This window comes from Chroicocephalus ridibundus, chromosome 18 (genome assembly GCF_963924245.1).
Source record: "Chroicocephalus ridibundus chromosome 18, bChrRid1.1, whole genome shotgun sequence".
Taxonomy (NCBI): domain Eukaryota; kingdom Metazoa; phylum Chordata; class Aves; order Charadriiformes; family Laridae; genus Chroicocephalus; species Chroicocephalus ridibundus.
In genome coordinates, this window is record NC_086301.1 from 313,219 (window position 1) to 334,277 (window position 21,059).

At 63.8% G+C, this 21,059-nt stretch overlaps 3 protein-coding genes across 7 annotated transcripts; 1 reads left to right on the forward strand and 2 right to left on the reverse strand.

Annotated features, from left to right (window-relative positions):
• Positions 1-80: 80 nt before the first annotated feature.
• On the reverse strand, positions 81-11,781 carry UBE4A (ubiquitination factor E4A). 2 transcript variants are annotated; one of them, XM_063355259.1, is made up of 19 exons: positions 11,566-11,781; positions 11,303-11,479; positions 10,500-10,612; positions 9,743-9,868; positions 9,454-9,613; positions 9,082-9,284; positions 8,672-8,863; positions 7,483-7,816; positions 7,099-7,225; positions 5,738-6,045; positions 5,095-5,227; positions 3,906-4,093; positions 3,394-3,494; positions 3,154-3,267; positions 2,165-2,339; positions 1,871-2,051; positions 1,305-1,452; positions 886-1,043; positions 81-744 (listed from the first exon to the last, which is right to left on the reverse strand). In XM_063355259.1, exons 1-19 carry the CDS (start codon positions 11,684-11,686, stop codon positions 606-608), a joined length of 3,198 nt encoding a protein of 1,065 aa, XP_063211329.1. In that variant the 5' UTR covers positions 11,687-11,781; the 3' UTR covers positions 81-605. The 2 variants fall into 2 exon arrangements, with proteins under 2 accessions (XP_063211329.1, XP_063211328.1); XM_063355258.1 differs by having other exon boundaries at positions 9,743-9,895.
• A 2,717-nt stretch (positions 11,782-14,498) lies between these two features.
• On the reverse strand, positions 14,499-19,748 carry LOC134525085 (G protein-activated inward rectifier potassium channel 3-like). Of its 4 annotated transcripts, none has more exons than XM_063355565.1 (5): positions 19,344-19,748; positions 17,124-17,382; positions 16,328-16,528; positions 15,114-16,230; positions 14,499-14,954 (listed from the first exon to the last, which is right to left on the reverse strand). In XM_063355565.1, exons 3-5 carry the CDS (start codon positions 16,484-16,486, stop codon positions 14,665-14,667), a joined length of 1,566 nt encoding a protein of 521 aa, XP_063211635.1. In that variant the 5' UTR covers positions 16,487-16,528; positions 17,124-17,382; positions 19,344-19,748; the 3' UTR covers positions 14,499-14,664. The 4 variants fall into 4 exon arrangements, with proteins under 4 accessions (XP_063211635.1, XP_063211634.1, XP_063211636.1 ...); XM_063355564.1 differs by lacking the exon at positions 19,344-19,748 and adding an exon at positions 19,122-19,247; XM_063355566.1 differs by lacking the exon at positions 19,344-19,748 and adding an exon at positions 16,776-16,942 and having other exon boundaries at positions 17,124-17,239.
• On the forward strand, positions 17,244-19,133 carry CLDN25 (claudin 25). The gene has a single exon (XM_063355568.1). The coding sequence runs from the start codon at positions 18,465-18,467 to the stop codon at positions 19,131-19,133; it is 669 nt and encodes a 222-aa protein (XP_063211638.1). The 5' UTR covers positions 17,244-18,464.
• Positions 19,749-21,059: the final 1,311 nt, after the last annotated feature.

The window sequence follows — 21,059 nt, forward strand, 5'->3', positions numbered from 1 at the left end:
GCGGGGACGCGAGTTCGAGCCACGCCGCCGCCAGCCCAACGCGAGGGGCTCTTCCCGTTCCACCAGACCCCCACGCCAGCTGTAAGACCATCTCTGCGTTTAATTCCCAAGGCCCCCTCCGTTCCCAACCATCGCTTGGGAAATCAAACCCTGCTACACAACCGGCACGTACAAGCTGGCATCAGCGCCCGCGGCCCCTGTCGCACCCCGCTGCGGAGGCAGCGCCTTCGCCTTGGACGTGGGGTTACAGAGGTTAAACACAGCAACGGAACAGAGCGGGGTTTTGGTGTCGCTGGAAAAGAGCACGGCCTCACAAAGAAAGAGCAACAGAGGGCCGGGGCGCCGGGCTGCGGTGTGTCCCCGAGGCAGAGGCTCAAAGCTGTAGAGCGGTGGAAAGTCTTAGTATGAAAGAGCAAGTCTTAAAAGGAGAAGACAGGAGAAGGGGTGGAAGGGAGGGTCCAGGGGAGACCCCGGAGGTGGTGGCAATGGGAGATGGCGTCTGAACTGAGGTGGGGAGTTGCACAGACACGCTGCAGCCCCAGCCACTGTCCTGCGAGGCGTTTCTCTCCCTGGCGCCCGTGGGTGTGGGGCCGGGAGCTGGGGTCTCAGTTCAGCCTGTCCTCCAGCTCCTCCTTCTGCTTTTTCCTCTCCGCCAGCCACCGCTGGATCTTCTCTTTGAGCTCCGTGTTTGGTCTGATCTGGTCCATCGTGAGGGGGCTCCGATTGAAAGGATCTGTCTGGTCGCTGAAAGACAAAGGGGCGAGGGGATTATTGGGAGGGTCCCAGTGCAAGAAATGAAACCGGAGGAAGGGGGACCAGGGAGAGGCACTGGATAAGTGAAACACATGCCCAGGAGCATGGAAGGACGAGGCCGGCACCGTGTACCTGAGGAGGTGGCGGGCGATAGTCGAGCGGTCGACGGTGACGCGGGAGGAGGGCAGGATCACGGGGTCCGACATCAGAGTGCTCATGATGGGATCCAGGAATTCATCGCAGGCGTCCGCGTACGTCTCCTCCTCCTGCTGCTGCCGGTCTGCAAGAGACTGGGGGACACGCACCGCTTGTAGAGACTGCCGCTCACAGAGACTGCCGCTCCCGGTTCTTTCAAACCGTGTTTGCTCTCAACTGGGAGCTGAAACATCTACAGGTCTGTGCTGGGACGGAGCCCTCCCCGCTGCCCCACAGGAGCCCCCACTCCCAGAAATCCGGCTCCTCAGCAAAGATGCTGTGGTACCCAGATGGAAAAGGACGCCAGGAACCAGATCTCCCTTTTTTTGGGAGCTTAAATCCACTCCGCTTCTCACCTTGATCCTCTCAGCCAGGCTACTGAAAGACACTATCATGTTGCCAGGCTTGTTGATTTTCTTCAGAACCCGGACGGTCTGGGCAAAGAGCGTGGGCGAGTAGGAGCGGCCGTCCTTGGGCACCGTGGCACAGAAGTTTTCTTCGTCCCTGCACCACAGGTTGGAAGAGAGCAAAGGCTTAAGAATTCACATTTATGGGGCTGCGAAACACAGGCCCCACAAGAGCTGCGTTACTGCAGGAAAGAACTCAAAGCTGGAGAAAAGCTTGACTGCGATTAAACCTCTTCTGTCTGCTCTCCCGAGTCTCCCATGGTGTGGGGGTAACTGACGCTGCTCAGCTGTCACAGCTGAGCTTCCCCCGGTAACCTGCAGTTGTCACAGGAGAGCCCAGCACGCTTCCAAAAAGCCTGCCGTAAGCACGCCGAGCAACTGCTAGCGCTGCTCCCAGAGGGGAGGCTCCCGCCCCCGAGGCAGGTGGCCACGGGGCTCTGCTGGCCCGCATGTCCCCAGGGTGGACCCCAGGCAGCGCCCACCACCCCACACGCCGGCTCCGCCCTGCTGCCTACCCGAGGTTCAGGTAGATGGTGCAGATGTCGGACACCAGCTGCTGCGGCTTGAAGTCAAACTCGCTGAAATCCTTGACTTTCAGAGCTCCCATTTTAGGGCCAACCAGGTGTTGCAGGAAATAGTTGAGCATGGAGATGATGCGCTCGGCGAGGAAAGGATGGACGAACAGGGACTTAATTTCTGCAACCGACACCAGCAGCTCCCTGAGCTCCACAGCAACCCCCTCCTGCTCCCACCGCCCTGGAGCCGAGCCCACACCGCCCACCGCTGTCCAGGGGGGCCGCGCTCCCTACCCGAGGTGAGGAAGGCCAGCGTGCCGATGGTCTCGTTGGACATGATGTTGTGGAAGCGCGCCAGCTGCCCAAACATCTGCAGGCTTGACTCCTTCTCGCGGCGAGCCTCTGGCGACAGGCTGTCCCATTCGCCCCGGTCCTTCTCGATCTGCTGGACTTTGATCTTGCTGAGGTACTGCAAAGAGACGGCAGGGAAGCGTCTGGGAGAGCAGGCAGGGAGACAGGCAGCGACGGCTACACCAGACCTGCTCTGCACTGCTCCGGGCCCACAGAGGCCAATTCGGGACACGAAAGGTACAAGGGAGCGCTTGAAAACGCCGCTTAGAAGATGTTTCACAAAACACAGAACACTTGTTTGGACAGCAAACCATAGAAACATCCATAAATGTTCAAAACCAGATGGACAATATCCACGTTGCCCGTCTTGTCTGCCAGCCTCCAGACAATCAGTTCCATGGCAGGCAAAGGCTCCCAGAAAAAGCCATTTTGGGCAGCAACGGGCAGCTCTGAAAGGCGCGGAGGGACAGTCACCACGCACCAGGGACATGAGGTCACCTGGCACTCGCCTTGTGAGCCCACAGGACTGTCTGGAGCCAAAAGGCCTTTGTTAGGATGAAACACCTGCAGAAAGGCCAAGGGGACTCAATAACCAAAGCCTCAGAGGTTGTTTAAAGCCTGACTGTGTCCGGATTAGCCACAGGCAGGTTTCCTTGCGTTCCCCCAGCTTCATGCTGGATCTGGAAACAGCCCTTTTGCTCCTCTTTGCTCTGACGGAAGGGAGGGAAGAGGGTGCCCCGCGCGCCCCAGAGCCCACCACCCTTCTGCCTTCTCCCGGGGCACCGGCCACAGTGTCCTGGAATCGCTCCCTGCGGGTATCTGCTGCACGGATTCACCGGCAGACGCAGAGCTGACCCTGCTCCAGGGACGGGAGGTGAGCACCGCGCCGGCCGTCCTCAGGGGAGCGAGAACTGCGCCACCCTCAGCCCTACCTGTATGGCTTCATCCAGCAGGAAAATGGCGTCGTTCATCAGCAAGTTCAGAAAGCGCAGGAAGAGAGGAGGATTCATCGCCTCCAGGTTCTCCGAGGCGTAGTCAGCCAGAGCCTGCCAGGAGGGAGGGAGCAGTCCACGCTGTGGCACAGTCCCGCCAGCAGCACACGGATCCGCACGCCCCATGAAGAGCTGCACGTACACGCCCCTGACGCTTTATACACGCGCCTCTTGCCTTACCTTGATGCTCTGCCGGTAGGAATCCGTGCCCCACATGTACCTCAGGATGGGATACATGGGGCGGCGGTAGTTAAACTTCTGCTCAAACTGGTGCGGGTCACCTAGAGACAAGGCAAAGCAAGAGCGTCTCAGGGGGACGGCGGGCACAGGGGCTGTTCATTCCTTCTTGCAGTGTGTTTGAAATAAAACCCCTGCTCCCATGCGAGTCGGTGAGGTCTGTCACCCATCCCAGAGCAGCTCAGGAGGTCCCACAGTGGGACAGGGCCACAATAAGCACGGCTGAGGTGTAAAGCCTGAGCTCTGGGGGTTCTCTCTTCCAGAGACACGGTTCTGCACGAGCCATAAGTCTGGCAAGCCCGATGCTTTGCTGGAATGCCGCCTGCCTAATGCAGCCCAGCAGCTGAACAAAGCGCAAAGAGATAACTCTTGTTTCCACCAACAAACTTCACGCCCTGGAGACGTCCCCGTGCAGATGTTATGGATGGAAGACCACCTTTCCCCTTCGCGCTTACCGGTGAACTCGATATCCACAAAGACTTTGATCAGCGCCTCGGCAAGGTGGGCAGCATGCTGGTACGAGCAGAACACCCGCTTGCGATGGAACACGCTCGAGACGAGCGGGTTCTGGGCCTGGTCTAAGTGAGGCATCACAGCTTCCAACACCTCCGCCAGCTTGGCGCGCAGGTGGGGATTCTTCATCCTGCCGGGGAAAACAAGGAAGTGAACCCAGGATGGCACCAGGGCGCGGAGACTGGGCTGCTCAGGAAGCGCTCCAGGAGCTGCGCCCATCTGTGCAGGGGTGTCCGTGTGTTGCAGACCATCTGTAAAACCACCACTGGCGTCCAGCGGCTCACTCTTGGTACTGGGGCCACGGGGCAAAGGCACTCGGTGCCCGCAGCCAAGTCTCAGGCAGGGCGGCCAGAGGGTGTGGGAACGGCCGAGCTGCTGCTTCCCCCCTCCCCGGCAGCGCGCTCTGCTCGCGGCCTGCGCTCCCTTGTCAGCTGTAGCGCCGAGCAAACCTGCCTCGTCCAGCTGCGACTCGCTTCCCTTTATCCTGCCAGTCCAAAGCCCTTTCCCTCTGCCCAGGCAGGACAGGTGCCGAGGCCAGGGGTAACTCTCCTCCGCAGCCAAACCACCCGCCCGCGGTCACGCTGCTGGGCAGTGCCAGGAGAGAACCACAGCCCCCGTCTGCCGGGGCTGGCGAGAGCTGCCCGCCACGAGAAACCTGTCTGCTCTGCCACCCTCCTCAGCTCGCTCTGTTTACACTCGCGAGTGTAAACAAGCCAACGGCAGAAACATGGCGTATGCGGAGATGTCTTATCAGGGAGATCAATACACTACTCGGCTTTCTTCAGTGCCCAGTTACCGCAGCAGAGTTCACAGAGACACCCCAGACAGATCGATCCCAATCACCACCTCTAACACGCACCAAAGTGGCTCTCGCTGACGAGGCTCCGCGTGGTACCGCCAAACGAGCGTTTAGACGCCAAATCCACTTTGTACCTTGCACGAAGCCCCTGTCCTTCAGGCGGGGCCTTGTCCACTCTGCCTTCCACGGGCAGAATTCAGCTTTTCCAAAGAGATCGACCTGCCCACCGCTGTCTGAACTGCACCTCAGCCACCGCCGGCAATTCCCCGTCCTTGTTCCGTGCTGGGTGCTCGGCAGGGGAGCCCAGGGCTCGCCCCGGGGGCTGCACGTACCTCTCCACGTCACCCATGAAAACTGTGACAAAGTGCAGGACGTGCTCCAGAGAATCGGCAGACGTCTCCAAGATGTCGTCAGCAAAACGCCGCAGGAAAATGAAGAAGTCGCCCAGGTTATCGGCAAAAAATTCTGCAAGGAGAGATTGCACAGGAGTTACTCCTTGGGCAGCTCATTTTGCCCTTTTCTGCCCTCCCGCGTGCTCTCCCGCATCCCCCCATTCCGACTGAGGTCTCAGAAAGCGACTCGCTGTCAGAACACTGCGGTCAGGGGGGATGCCCGGCCCGATGAGATTTCTAATGCACAGGGCTCACTTCACCTCCCGCGGAAGTCACTCACGGGGTGACACTCAGCAGCCGCCTGCTGATCTTACGCACTCTCACACAAAAAGCTCAAGGGCAGAGAACCTCCAGCCGAGGGAAACCGTGAGGAGGGTTTGGGGCACAGGGACAACAGTAAATCAACACGGGATTTGGCGAAACTTTGCGAGCTGGCTGCGAGCGGGATCTTTAGAGGCTCAGCAGCATCAATACCCGCCCTTGAAGAGCCCCAAGCTTTAGTGAGTAGCTCGAGGCTCGGGCAGTGGATTGCGGGAGGGACACAGACAGACCGACCAACGGCCAGTGGGACCAGCTGCCTCACCTGGCACATAGGCCAACGCGCTGTTCTCCACCTTGGGCAGCGGGAAGGTCAGCTCCAGCGGCTCCGTGCCCTGGTTGCCCACGGCCAGCTGCACCAGCAGCACCGCCATGGACACCTGCAGGTTCAGGCAGTTCTGCAGCATCTGTGGCTCCGTCATGGCCGTCTTGGTGGAGAGATAGATGGTCATCAGGCGCTCGAACTGCTCCCTGAGGCCGTCGGCGGCAGGGCTGGAGCTCTGCTGGGCTTCTCGCCATGCCACTTGCAGGCGGTGAAGGCTTTGGTTTATCTTTACCATCTGGTCGTGCAACCTGCCCGGAAAGGAAGGCGAGACGTTTATACGTTCAGCACCGAGTGCCTGAGCAACACCGAAGCACGTGCTTCTGTCCTCTAGTGAGACACTGTTCTGTGCGGAGTCCCAACCATTCCCTGCGGATACTCTGCCTGGGGTGCCCGCGACGGGAAGCCTTTAGAGGGATGTGAGCCAGGACTCGCAGACAGCAGGAGGACGCCAGACCGTACAGAGGAGCTGCAGCCTCTGCGCAGCCTCGCCGGTAAACCAGCGACTGCGGCAAAGCCCTCGGCAGGGGCACGGACAATGAGCTGGCGCAGCTGCAAACCTCCTTGGGCTACCGAGGTCAGGGATCCGGCAAGCCCCAGAGACGCCTGCCAGGTGGCACTTCCAGTTTCCCAGCAACGAGCCACCTGCATAACTTTTCCACCTATTTCTATATTTAGAGACTAAAGCAGAAGGGGACGGTGCATGGATCGGTGGTGACCTCACAGTATCCAGGCAACGACTTGCAGAGGGAAGCTGAGAAAAATAGTGCATCCTGGCCTCCAGAAAAGCCACCTCGCGTTTGTGATGCGCACACGGCCCCTGTGGCGGGGTGGTTCGCAGAGCTCACGGCGGGCAGGAGCTCTGCCAACAAGGCGATTTCTAGTGGAGATGCCGGCAGTTGGTTCCCCCGAGGAGATGGGGAACCGCGCGCCCCACGGACGTCTGGCACTCGGCTGTTACGTTTCTATAAATAACGTGGGGCCTGTGTTGGCGTTGACTGTGAGCAGCAGCGGACCAAGTTTCTTTCCCGAACAGTCAGCCTGAGGCTCAAACGTCAGTCGACACACACAGCGAAAGGTAGTCGGCAGCGCGAGCGCCCTACTCTGTATTCTGAGCATTTGCTAACAATTTCTGTGGCCGAGCACGGGTGGAACACAGCGCCGGGAGCTCTCTGGTACCCGCGTTACTGACATCGCACACGATCTCAGCCCGGACATACAGAGCCCCTCTCAAAGCCCGCGTGTTCGGCAGCGCACTGAGAGCCCTCGGAGAGGAGAGAGCGGCACAGCCACCGAGCGCTTACCTGTGGAATCCCAAGTGAAGCGTGTACTGCGTGAGGACCAGGTTTTCCGTCACCAGATTGTAGCTGTTTGCAAACTCCGGCTCTTGCTCGCTCATAGCGGGTATCAAGCATGTTTCCTTTTCCAAACCTGGAAGGAAGAGCATCTGTGTCAAGCCAGTCCCACCCGTGAGGGGGGGGGCTTGTGGAGGCCCCCACTGAAGTCACGAAATGACTGCTGGGGACGCTACGTAGCGTTTCATTTGTATTCGGCCCTGCCTTGCTCCTCTCCAGGCACTCCTTGACTCTCCCTTAAGGGCACACGTTGAGAGGGCACTGCCGGCAGAGCTCAGGAACCCGGGAGATGCCCTTTCTCCCTCCCTCGCTCCCCCGAGGTCTGGGCGTTACCTTTCATGTGCACATTCTTACTCCTCCTCTCCTCCTCGTTGAGCTCCTTCAGGGCACAGTACGTGGGGTTGAAGGTCAGCAGCCTGGGGGATTTGGGTTTGCAGAAGGGCTGGCACAGCCTCAGCAGGGCAGCTCCCAGGTTGAGGAAGAAGGCGTCCGAGGCGTACATCTGGAAGAAGATCTCCGGCATCTGGTTCGCCCAAATTTTGGTGCGGCCGGCATTGGCGTGGAGGCAGTTTCCCAGCCAGGAGAGAATCCTGTGCTTCGTCTCAGGAGACAACTGCAACAGGTTCTTCAGCATCTGGTAGATCTTCTCGTGGAACTGGGCCATGAACTGTGACGGGGAACAGGAGGCGGTTGGCGGAGGCACTGGTGGGATCGCTCTTCTGCCTCTCCTGAGGGTAATGCTCACAGAGCTCTCCCGGCCCCAGACCGCAGCCAGGGCTTTCAGAGCAAATCACGCCCGGACGCCTCTATCGATCACCCCTCAGACACACACGTTACGAGCGGCTCAAATCCCGAGGCCGGCAGCAAAGAACACTCAGGGACGTACTCAAAACATAGTCGAGAGCAAGCTGTTTCCATGGGGAGTAAACCCAAAACTCGTTACACATTTTCAGCAGCAACATTGACCCTGAAAGCCCCTCTCCGAGACCACTTCCACAGCCCAGTTTGCTCCTGTGTTCACATCCTGCTTCCCGACGCCTCACTCCTTGCTTACTGAAACGGCTCAGCTCAGGAAACTATTTTCACAGCGAGAGAGACCTCTCTGTTGCTTTCTCTGCTGGGGAGTCCATTAGCCTTTTAATTACAGGACAGGTACTGAAAATGATTTCCTGGTGGTTACACCACCTAAGGTGGATTTCCTCCGTGTTGCACCTCAAGTTACGGTGCCTGTGTCTGTCCCACGAGCAGCACCCTGCCCCTTCCCAAAGCTCCGACAACTGCTGCGATAGAGCACCACCCGCTCGACAGAAGACTTGGGCTCCAACAGCCCAGGGAAGTGGGAGAAACCCTTCGCCTGTTACAGCCGGAGAATCCCGAGCGGTTCTGAGACTCGCTTAGTCACAAGCCGGATTGTTAGAGAGCTGGTGGTGGAACTCAGGGCCCCATATCACAGCTTTAGCCCCCAGGCAAGGAGAGGCCACTCAACCAGGCGGGGAAGCAGGACCCTCACGCTGCAGCCCACCTGGTGGATGTTGGATTCCTGCACTTTGATCTCCTGCGGGCTGGATCGGGATGGATTCAGGAAATAGCCGTGGTTCTCCACCACGCCAGGGGTCTTCAACAAGCAGGAGATGCTTAAAATGGCGCCCAGCAAAGTCTTCTGGTACATCTGCCCGTTGCTGGGATCCTTGGGCTGGATGTAGCCTGCAAAAACCTAAGGGACACAGCAGGATGTGAAGTCAGCAGCTCTGGGAAGTCCCAGTAAAAAACCTCACAAGCCGAGGGGTTTGGGCCGGGCTCTCAGGAAGGAAGGGAGGGGGAAGAGCGTGCACAGGGGCTGTTGTCACGCCGAGCTCGGCAGACCAGGCCCTGCGAACGTCCCTCCTGCGGGCAGAGCCCGGGAGCAGCTCTGGGCCAGGCGCAGGCACCCACCTTTGCTGTGTCCTTCTGCCTGGTGAAGTAGAGGAGCACGTCGAGGTACGAGTACAGCAGCATCTGGCAGAGGTCCAGGTCCTTTGTTCTGCCCAGCAGGATGTCGAACACGGGAACCATCACCTCCCCGAACGTCCGCACCTCCTCCTCTGCCGTCAAGGCCTCTATGACCTCCTCCAGAAACTCTGTCACATCTTCAAAGTCTAGCGAGGGGAGCGAGGCTGTTACCGACAGGACTCAGAGCCGAACCTCAGTGCGCGTACACACAGCGCGACCTAAACGTGGCCCCCCCCGTTCAGCAGCGAGCCAAAGCTTTCTCCCCGCAAGCTGTAACACGGCACCACACCGGCAGCGCAGCCCGGCTGCACTTACGCGCCCCTCTCAGCGCCTCCAGCATCAGGTCCACCAGCTGCTCATACACGTTCTGGTCGACATAAATCTCCGGAGTGAGGAGGACGGTGCGAGTGTTGGACACCGTCAGGTTCCGGCAGCGCACGGCAAAGGGCAGCAGGTTCTCCGGGACCTTGGTGATCTGCGCAGGGAGAAGGAGACAGCTCTGGGCCCTGGCATCTGCTTCTGGCCTTTAAACCCCCGGCTTGGTCACCTCGGTGCAGAAAGCTGGGTGACAAAGCCCCTGCCTCCCTCCAGAGGCCCTGCTCACCTCTTCTCTCGCCCTCTGGAAGCAGGCGTAGAGGTAGCGCAGGATCTGCCTCTCCCCTGCGTCCCGGTCGGCAGAGAGGTTCTGCGTGCTGGCAGGGGTCATGTAGATCAGGTGGTTGCCCGGCTCCTGCAGCAGCAAGCGGGTGAACAGGGCCTGGGCACCGGAGACAGGCGGGAAGTGAGATGGCCCTGGCAGTGGGACAGTCCCCCCGGAAAAAGCAGCCCTGTGTCATCCCTGCCTGAACTATTTCTGCTGGGCAGAGCTCTCTCTGTCCCTCACTGAATAACAAAGCTCCGCAGCCAGGACCCTGAGGCTGAACAACTTCTCCGTTCCCCTCCGAGAGCCACAGCAGCCCCCACAGGGCTTATTGTCAGTGGGAAACCCACCAGGAACCACCGACACGTCTGCAAACGCAGCTGAGCCTGCGCAGGAACACCCCTCACACAGCTTTGCTTGGTGGCACGAGAGACGGCTGCCCCCCTGCCGGCAGTGCCTGCCCCCCGACGCCCCACGCAGGGTGGATTTGTCCCCCTCTCCGTCCCCAGCCCAAAGTCCCGCAGCCCCCGGGAGCAGGGACAATGAGCAGCACCTTCTCGCCCTTTTCCAGCCTGCCACCCCAAAACCCCCGGGGTTGTTTCCAGTGAGGCCGCAGCTGGCAGCTCCACGCTGGGCTTTGGCAAACAGGCAGCGTCCAGGACGCTCTGCGAGGGAATAAACCCCGGTCCCATCCCCACAGCCAGCTGGACGCCGGCCATACCTGCTCCACGTTGTCCATGTCCAGCCAGTCCTGCTCCTCCAGGTCGGCGGCCATTTCCTCCAGGTAGACGCAGCGCGCCGGGATCCCGTTCCCGCTCTTCATGCTGGGGTCACCTGGGAACAACTCAGTTTGCCCAAACCGACGGGGAAGGTGCCGGCGAGCAGCAAAACTGGTGGGCAGGGCCCTGCCTGCGATGTGTCCCCCCTCCCAGCGCTGCCATCCTGCTTAGAGGGGCCCGGGGTCCCTTTAGAGGGGTCCTGGGGCAGAGTGTAGGGCTGTGGGGCAGTCTGGGGGGCTCCTGGGCAATTTCCATGGTCCGTTATAATTTACAAGGAAAGGCAGCTTGCACAGAAAATAGCCACTCTTAACAATCATAACTCAGTTTACACAGCAGTTGCTAACAGGAACCTTCCTTCGGCCCCTCCCTGCGCGTGAAGGTTGTCGCTCTTCCGCCACGTCTGGCCACCCTGGCACGGAGAGCTGTTACACGCAGCTCTACGAGCCCCCAGCTGCAGCCCTAAGGGCCTGTTCTCAAAGCCTTTCAGGGTGCTGGCAGCGGCGCTGGTGTGCCGGAGCCCGCCATCAGTGCCAGGAAACCTCCTCCGGACCAGGGAACCTTTAGGAACCCAGCGCCGGCCGCGAGGCAGCGCAATCCCCCCCCAGCCCCCGGTTCCCCAAGGCGCTACGGGAGCGGTGCCGGCCTCCCGCCCCCCCCGGCCCGCCGATCCACCCCGCGGCCCCGAGCAGCCGGGACAGCCCTTGCGGGGGGGCTGTGAGCGCCCCGCTGCCCCCGCCCCGCTCACTGTTGTCGAGGGTGATGAGGAAGATGCGCTGGATCATGTGGTTGGTGTTGAGCTGCTGGCAGAGCTCCCGCTGCGAGCGGAAGGCGCGGCTGATCTCCGCCGCCGAGTACTCGCACTCGTCCAGGCTCTCCGAGACGCTGTTGTCCGAGTCATCCTGCGCGGCCGCCGGCTCCTCGCCTGCAAGGGCCAGAGGGGCTCAGCTCGGGGCCGCCGCGGAGGGATCGGGACGGGGCCCCGCCGCCGCCGCCGCCGCCCCTCCTCACCCGCGGGCGGGCGGCGGCGGTGCTGCTGCCCGGCGGCGAAGTGCTTGGCGTCGGCGAGGGAGCCGAAGAGGGCGGCGAAGGGGTTGCCGGAGATGCTGTTGTTGTTCTCCTGGTCGGTCATGGCCCCTCAGCGCCGCGCCATGCGGGGGGGGGGACCGGCAGCGGGGCCGCCGCGCTCGCCTCCGCCCCACGGCCCGGCGGCGCGCCGGATGTGCGTCACCGCCGCGCGCCGGAAGGCGGCCGCTCTTCAGCGAGGGGCGGGCGGGCGGCCGCGCCCCCTGGCGGCGGGGACACCGGGACCCCCCGGGACCCCGGGGCAGCGCCGGGCGCCCGCTCATTGAATAGTAATCGTACGCTAGTCAGGTGATTAACATGCTAATTTATTCAAATGTATGTTAATCAGACAGCTAATGTGCAAATTTATGCAGGACTAATTTGCATTCATAAACACCTGTTTGCAGTTGCGTAATTGAAACAAATCACACGTAAAATTTAAAAAAAAAAAAAAAAGTTTATCTTTTCGTGTGTGCCTTTTTTTTTTTTTGGGTCGTTCCTGCTTATAAACGGCACTGTCACGACAGAGATGGGGGTTTGCAGTTGGGGGGCTTAAACCGATGTGTAAGGCTGGGGGGCGATGGGGTGTGTGTCCTGGGCCAATGTGTGGGGCTGGCTGGGGGGGAGGGGACGGTTCCTGGGCTAATATGTGGGGCTGGGGGTTGGGGGTGTGTGGGGGTTTTCTTAGGCCAATGTGAGCAGGAGGGAGGGGGCAGTTTGGGGAGGGGGCCCTGGACCAATGTGTGGGGCTGGGGGCAGTTTTGGGGGGAGGGTTTGTGGGGGTGTTCTGGGCAGTGTGTGGGGCTGGCGGGGGGGAAGGGGGGGATGGAAATAGGACACTCTTAGCAGGGTGGGAGCCTGAGAAATGTGTGAGGCTGAGGGGGCAGTTTTGGGGGGGTGTCCCTGTGCAATGTGTGGGGCTGGGGGGGGACAGTTTGATGGCGGTTCCAGGCAATGTGTGGGACTGGGGGACAGTTGGGTGGGGGGGGTTGTCCCTGTGCAATGTGTGGGGCTGGGTGTGAACTCTCTCAGAACCTGAAGTAGCTGAGGGAGGAGACGCTGCTTTATTCGCCGTGGGGCACTGGGGGACCCCCAGCTCCAGCGCGGCTCACCGGAGGTGGGGGGGGTCACCCATTGCTTATACACAAAAACTCACAATTCCGCCCGGCTCAGCCGTGACTCCCGGCTCACAGGCTCCACAGATGCCCCAATGGCCTTTTTGCACGTGTATTAAATTTTGCGGTGTTGGCGGAACACTTCTGCGGGAGCGTCTCGGTGGTCCCTCGGGTGAGGAGACCCTTCCTCACAGCGTCCTTTTCGGGCACTGAGTCATCGCCGGGCAGCCAGAGGGGACCGGCCTGAGCTCAGCACAGGAGGGACACGGAGCTGTCGGAGCGGGGCCGGGGGAGGCCCCGGAGATGCCGGGAGGGCTGGAGCCCCTCTGCTGTGAGGACAGGCTGGGAGAGCTGGGGGGGTTCAGCCTGGAGAAGAGAAGGCTCTGGGGAGACCTTCCAGCCCCTGCCGGTCCCTCAAGGGGCTCCGGGAAAGCTGGGGAGGGGCTGTTTGCAAGGGCACGTAGTGACAGGACGAGGGCCAATGGTTTAAACTCGAGCAGGGCGGGTTAGATGAGACATTAGGAAGAAGTTCTTTCCGCTGAGGGCGGTGAGCCCCTGGCCCAGGCTGCCCAGAGAGGGGGTGGAGGCCCCATCCCTGGGGACGTTCCAGGCCCGGCTGGATGAGGCTCTGAGCGACCTGATGGAGTCACAGACGTCCCTGCTGCTGCAGGGCCGGGCCCAGCTGGCCCTTCGCGGTCCCTTCGCACCCAACGCATCCACGGTTCTGTGGCCGTGAGCTTCCCAACTTCTTGAGGATGACGAGGGCGCTCCCTGAAGCAGCCACGGCTCCGTCCCAGGCGGTGCCGGAGCCCCTCACGGGCGCAGCAGCACAGGCCCGACCCATAGCGGCACCGTGCGGCGATTAACTGCTGCTTGCTCCGCGGTGACGAGCCGCCCCCGGCTGCCCGCTCCTCACCGCGCCGTGGCACCGGCCTCAGCCCCGCCGCTCCCTCTCACGGCGGGGGGTCGCTGGGAACCGACCCCTCCCGCCACGCGCCTCACAACGGCCGCAGCGGCCCGGCCTGGGGACGGGGGGGAGCGCCGCTGCGGGGCGGCAGCTGTCAGTCAGCGCGGCGGGGCGGGGCCAGCGGCGGCAGAGCCAATGGGGCGCGGCGGGGCGGGGCCAGGCGCTATAAAAGGCGGCGGCGCTGTGGCGGGAAAGGCTCTGCTCGGAGGGGCGTCTGTGGGGCGGTGGGGTCCCGGTCCTGCAGTCGCAGAAAGGGTCGGAAGGGACCTGAAAGCCCACCCCGTGCCACCCCCTGCCCCGGGCAGGGACACCTCCCACCAGCCCAGGCTGCTCCAAGCCCCGTCCAACCTGGCCTTGAACCCCTCCAGGGATGGGGCAGCCACAGCTGCTCTGGGCAACCTGGGCCAGGGGCTCGCCACCCCCACAGCCAAGAATTTCTTCCTCGGATCTCATCTCAGTTTCCCCTCTTTCAGTTTAAAACCCTTCCCCCTTGCCCCATGGCTCCCCTCCTGCTCCAGAGTCCCTCCCCAGCTTTCCTGCAGCCCCTTGAGGGACTGGCAGGGGCTGGAAGGTCTCCCCGGAGCCTTCTCTCCTCCAGGCTGAACCCCCCCAGCTCTCCCAGCCTGTCCCACAGCAGAGGGGCTCCAGCCCTCCCGGCATCTCCGGGGCCTCCTCTGGCCCCGCTCCGACAGCTCGGTGTCCCTCTGACGTTGGTGGCCCAAGGGCTGGGGGGCAGCGCTGCGCGGGGTGTGGGGGGGGCATCACTTTCAAGGGTTGTACAAAAAACCACCCACTGCTGATTGATTTTTGTGTTTGTTTTTTTTTAATTAAGAGACTTCCCTTGTTTGGACCTGGCGTTCCTCCTGACGGAAGAACGTCGCTGCGGCAGTGACGCCCCGCGGCCGGGGGGGCTCAGCCCCGTGGGGGAGGGTGGGCTATGGCACTGTCGGTGCGGGACCGCGCTCAGCCCGTGTCCCCCTGCTCCGGCGGCTCCTCCCGGCGGTGCCCGACGCCCGGCGCAGCGCGGGGCAGCAGGGGCTGGTCCCAGCAGAGCCCGAGCGTGGGGAGCTCCAGCTCCTGCCGCTCCTGCAGCTCCTTGGCGCTGGCTGCCGGTGTCTGCACCTCGAAGGTCATCTCGAAGCGGCTGTAGTCCACCCGGAAGGCTCCTTTCTCCAGGGACATGCAGGGCTCGAAGCGGTACCCCCAGAGGATCTCGTCCTCCGTGTAGGAGGTGCGGGCTTGGCATGTCATTCCTGCGCAGAGACCAGGCTGAGCTGGGGCACGGTGACGACCCCCCCACTGCTAACGGGGGGCTTCAGCCCCAGGGCACCGGTCACCAGCTCTTCCCAGGATGCCAGCCCCCCAGCCCGGCTTCACCAGCACCCCCGGGCGGCCGCCCGTCCCCCCCTCACCTGTGGCCTCCACGATGCCCTCGAGGATGATGATGATCTCGAACTGCTCCCGGCGCAGGGACTCGGCCGACAGGTCCCAGAAGGGGCTGCGGCGGTCGATGATGTGGCAGATGATCTGGGGCTCCACCAGGAAGAGCCGGTCCTCCCCCGTGTCGTAGCCCAGGTTCAGCTCCGACTGCTCCAGCGGGATGAACTCCCCCTCCGCCGTCTGCCGCGACTTGATCAGCTTGGCCCGGATCTTGGCGTCCACCATGTGGCTATCCCGCAGGTCGCCCACCCGGAACATCAGGCAGAGCTGCTCGTCCCGGCGGGAGATGACGCAGTTCTTGCTGAAGATGAGGGTCTGGGCGCGCTTCTTGGGCCGGGAGATCTTGACGAACATGCAGCCCACCATCAGGGCGTCGATCATGGAGCCCACGATGGACTGGGCCATCAGCAGGATGACGCCCTCGGCACAGTCGGCCGTCACCATGCGGGCGCCGTAGCCGATGGTGCGCTGGCTCTCCACAGAGAAGAGCAAGGCGGAGACGAAGCCGTCCACGTTCTGGATGCAGGCCCGCCACTCGGGGTCCCCCCGGTGCTCCGTGTCGCCCCGCGCCCAGGCATCCAAGAAGTAGACGGTGCCGAAGACCACCCAGGTGACGATGTAGCACATCATGAAGACGAAGAGGAACCAGCGGTACTTGAGGTCCACGATGGTGGTGAAGATGTCCGAGAGGAACCGCTTCTTCTCCTGGATGTTGCCCAGGTTCACCTGGCACTTGCCCACCTTGGTGACGTACCGCTGCCGCTGCCGCCTGCCCGCCTGGGCCACGGGGCCGTCCTCCTCCAGCCGCTTGCAGCGCCGGCCCGGCAGCCCCTCCATGGAGGGGGTCCTGCCGCGCCCTGCGCTGGGGATGGTGATGCCAGGGATGGCACCAGGGGCGCCGGGCGCCTGCAGCGGGTGCCAGCGGGCGGCCAGCGGGCAGCGGGACATGTCGCCGGGACGGCGCAGGACGGCCGGCAGGGACGGCTCACCGGGGACGCCTCCGTGGTTTGGCATTGGGGGGCTTCTCTTGGCCGCTCGCTGCCGGCCGTCCTCCGCCGCAGCCCCCCCGGGGGCGGCCGGGGGCTCGGGCTGCGGGGCGGAAAGGAGCCGGGGAGTGAGGAATGGCCTCCGGGCGCCGGCGGCGGCCGGCAGCATCCCCTGGGAGGGAGCCCGGGAGCAGCCGTACCTTCTGGGGGAAGGTGCCGTAGCGGCTGGTGTCGGTGGGCGGCCGGGGCAGGTAGGCCAGCATGTGCTTGGCGGTGGGGGTCTGCGCAGGGGGCACCGAGTTGCTGCGGCCGCGGGGCTCCTCGGGCAGCGGCCGGGCGCCGGCACAGGGCAGCACCATGGCGGGGCCGCGGGCGCTCAGCCCCGGGACGGGCGCGGGGTCCTGCGGCCGGGCACAAAGCGGGGTTATTGGGGAGGCGGGGGGCTCCGGCCCCTCTCCCCGTGCCCTCGGGGGGGTCCGGCCCTCGCCCGCAGCACGGGAGCCGGCGCGGGGCCGTGCCGGGGTGGCAGCAGATGGCTAAGCCCATTAGGGGCCATAATTGCATTGCAGAGGCCGGGGAGCGCGGCCACGAGCAGCCCCGGCAGTGGGCAAGCTCTGGCCATCGCCCACCGCCGGGCTCTGCGCTCACCTCGGGACCTGGCACTAATTGCCAGCTCCGTAACGAGCTGCGAGCAGGGACGGGCGGCCCCTGGGCGTGGGAGGACGGACACGGGAGATGCAGATCCCGTAACGGGGCTCCCTGGGACGGGCTGGGAACAGCTGGGTCGCCCCAGGTCACGTTCCTGGAAATGCCACCTGGAGAGCAGTGACCCGTGGGGACAAGGACGGGGCTGGGGACGGGGAGGTGGGCTCTCTGCGCCCCCGAGCATCCCCTCCCGCCGTGAAGAGGTGGGACCCTCGGTCCTCGGTGCAGCCCTGGGGGACGTCGGCCCCTGGAGCACCCCCCCATCCCCAGCCCTGGCGAGGGGGGACCCACCTTGTGTCCCGGCGGAGCGGCCGCGGGGCTGGCAGATGTCGTCCTCCGCTCCCGGCTCCCGCTCGGCCCCAGCCGCCGCCAGGCATCTTCCCGAGGGCTGGATGGGACCCTCCGCTGCGGCCCGTGTGGAGCAGGGAGGGAGAGAGGATGGAAGGATGAAGGAAGGAAGGATGAAGGATGGATGAAGGAAGGGAGGAAGGACGGGGAACTCGGCGGTGGCCGCCAATCCTGCTCCAGCGGCAGAAGGTCACCCGTTAATCTGTCTCAATGACAAGCACAATTACCTCCAGATGATTTAATCGAGAGGAGCGGGCGCCCTGCCGGGGGAAGGAGCAGGAGGGGTTTCCCAGTGGATTTCCCCGCGCTCGCCTGGGGGATGACACTCCCCGTCTGCTGCTGGGGACGGGGCCGTATCCCCCTTTCCCTTGGTCCCGCTCGGGTCTGAGCGCGGTCCGTGCCCCCTCCCCACTGCTGCGGGACCCCCTGCCACGGTCCCCCTGGCGCCGAGCGGGGCCAGACCCCCGGAGCCGGGAGGCCTCAGTAATTTGCCCGCCTGGCCCCCGGTCCCCCCGTTGATAAGGAAGACGGCAGATGAAGGAGAGATTAGTCGCTAATCTCCCCGGGCAGATGAATCTCAAGCTGGACCCCGCGGAGGGGACGCAGGTGGGGGCAGGCGGGAGCCAGGCGCCCACACAAAGTTGGGATTTTCCCGTCAGCGCGGCCCCTCCTTCTTCCCCATCCTTGTTTTCCCAGCAGGACGAGGAGGACGTTTGCTCCCAGGCAAGAGCCCGGGCACGTCAGGCGCCGAGAACTGAGGCGCCAGGCGCGGGACGGGGTGGCGGGTGCCCATCTCTCCGCAGGGGGCAAAGGGACGCCCTCCCCACGGCATCCCCAACTGCCCCTCGCCTATTTGTTTAACGACCGAACGAGGGTCGATGCCTCAAACCCTCCCGGGAAGAGCTGGATGTCGGCTCCCCGCATCCCACCGGGGTCCCCTCCCCGCCGCCGCCAAGAGGCTCTTTCCCTGCCAAGGCTCTCGCTTGGGGGTGGCCGAGCCTGGGAGGATTTAAATGCTTGGGTTTAACCCTGCCGTGGTGGCCAGGCGGCGGCGGGGATGCACCCGGCGGCTCCTGCCCGGCAGCCGCGCTTTGCTTTCAGCATGGAAAAACCAACAACGGCTGGAAAATGCTGGTGGCCACACCCCGGCCTCGGAGGAAGAGGCTTGATCGGCTCCCGCGGGCGCAGACGCGGCCGGCGGCGGGGTGGACGCTGCTCCGCAGGCGTTAATGACCGCGGCCGGCGCTGCAGGTGGCCGAGCAGGGCCCGGCGGGCGGCGTTAGCATGGCCGGGGGCTGGCGGGCGCCGGCGCAGGCCGGGGGGATGGTGCTGGCCCTGCTCGGGTGGGTCTCCTCCTGCGTCACCACCTTCGTGCCCCTCTGGAAGAGCCTCAACCTGGACCTGAACGAGCTGGAGGTGTGGAGCATGGGGCTGTGGCAGGTCTGCATCGCCCAGGAGGAGGGGGTGGTGGAGTGCCGGCCCCACGGCTCCTTCCTGGCGCTGCCCCCCGAGCTGCGCGTCTCCCGCCTGCTGATGTGCCTCTCCAACGGGCTGGGGCTGCTGGGCTGCGGGCTGGCCGCCGCGGGGATGGAGGGATGGACGCCCTGCCGGGACCGGCCCGGCCTCAAGCGGCGGCTGCTGCTCGCTGGGGGAGCGGTGCTGGGTGCGGCGGCCGTGGCCACGCTGGCGCCGGTCTCCTGGGTCGCCTACAACACCGTCCTCGACTTCTGGGACGACACCGTCCCCGACATCGTCCCCCGCTGGGAATTCGGGGAGGCCACCTTCCTGGGCTGGTTTGCCGGAGCCTTCCTCGCCGCCGGCGGGCTGCTCCTCGCCTGCAGCGCCCGCCCCGCCGTGCCGCCGCCGGCCCCCGCCTGCCGCCAGCCCCCCAGCCCCCGGGACCTGGCCGGGGGCCACCACCTGCACCCCAAAAACGCAGACCTGGTCATCTAAGGACTCGGGGGGCCCTGCCGCGTGCGCTGCCCACCGCAGGGACGGCGCCCGCGGGTGTGACAGGATGATTCGCTAATTCCCACGGTGGCCCTGCAGATTTTTCTCCTTCCTCCGTGTGTCTGCTTCGCTTTTTCTCTTCCCAGGAGCAGCAGCTTTCCCCGCAGCGCGCGCGGGAAGGCGGCGAGGCAGCGGCCGAGCAGCACTTCGTACCCCGGGTGACATTTGTGGCGGTCGCTCACTGACGACGCTGCGCGAGCATCGCATCCCCTGCGAATCCCCCGCCGACGTGTCCGCGGCGGTTCACAGCTCGCTCCTCGCGTGTCCGTGTCGCTCTGATGTTCCCGCAATAAATTATCACGGCCGCCGGTAGCGCACTCCTTTGCTCTGAGCGTAGACCTGCGTCTCGCAGGGGGCGTCGATGGCGTGAGCGGGGATGAAGGGTGGGAGCTCCAACAGCACTTTGGTCTGTACAGAAAAGATCTGGGGGGGGGAAAGGAGGGGGAGAGGGAGAAGGAGAGCCGCGGCAGTGCCCGGAACCGCTCCTGCTGCAAGGGAGGCGGCGTCCCCTGCCCTGACCCTCCTCGTCTCACGGCACAGACGACCGAGCCCTGAGTGCCACAGACCTTTGGGTAGAAAGTTCCTCAACTGCACGGTTCACCCGTGCCCAAGAGGCAGGAGCGGTGTTTTGCGGGTCCCTGAACTGGTTCTCCCACGTTTTCCTGATGCGGCTGTAAAAGGAGGGCTGCCCGCAGCAGGGAATGCCAGCTGGATTAACTCCCCGAGTCCCGACGGGAGCCGGCCCCGCCGCTGCACCCCGGGAACAACCGAGTTCACGGCGGGTTTAATCCCTGCGGGCTCCGAGCCGTGGGCGCGTGACCGATCCCGAGGAAGCCCCCGGCCGCCTCCGGCATTCCTGGGGGAAGCAAAGTCCGCCCTCCTCCCAAAGTCGCCTTTGGAAACCTGCCCTTTGCTCGGCTGCAGGGGCAGGGAGGGGGACGGGAGCTGCTCCCTGGGGGTTTCTGACGCTGCCGGGGCTTGGGGCAGAGGCGGGTGCTGGGTCCCTCCGAGGGGCCGGGATGGCGGCGTCCTTGGCCGCGCGCTCCAAAGCCCCCACAGGCGGCAGCCGCCCTCCTCGAGGCTCCCCCCAGCCCCGAAAGCAAAAACAGTTGGTTTTGGCCGTGAGCCGTCACCCACGCCCTCGGGAGAGGGGAGGACGAGGTGCCCAGCGAAGGTTTCCAGCTTCGGGCCATTCCTCCCTCCCGGCCCCGGCCCAACCTCCGCCTTCCCAGGCACCGACCCGCGCTCGGGAGCAGCCTTTGCTATTTATTTTTTAGAGCAGGCTTTGGCTATTTCACTTTCTGGCAGCAACACAAAGAACGGGGCAAAGCCACCGTCTCGTGATGGTCGGAGTAACCGGATTCTCCTAATCCAGGATTCCCTCCCCAAACCACATCCTACTTGCCGGTGAGTCGGAATGACACAAGAGCGTTGCAAAAGCCGCCCAAGAAATGCCGAGTCCTGCGCAGGCTGGGAGGGGCGAGCGCTGGCACCGTGTCCGCGGCCCCCGCTCAGGTGCGGAACGTTCTCAGTCACTGCAGTACGTCGGGGGCTGCGTCCCGCCGCCCTCCGTCACGAGAACGGGGGAAAACGCAGAAAAAGCAGCAGCCCCGGCCCCGCAGCAGCCCCTTACCTGGAGGAGGGGGCTGGGCGTGGGCACGGGCTGCCAGAGCCTCCACGGGTAACGGCGCTTCCGCGCTGTCATAAAATCACTGGGAGAATGGAAGAATCTCCCACGGGATCTATTCCCTCCTCAATAACGGGGAACCGCGCGCCCACGGAACGGTGGGACGGTGCTGGCAACTTCCATTCCAAGGCTGCGCTAATTACAACAAATTCCGTACTCGGAACGGGTCCTGGAGACGTCTG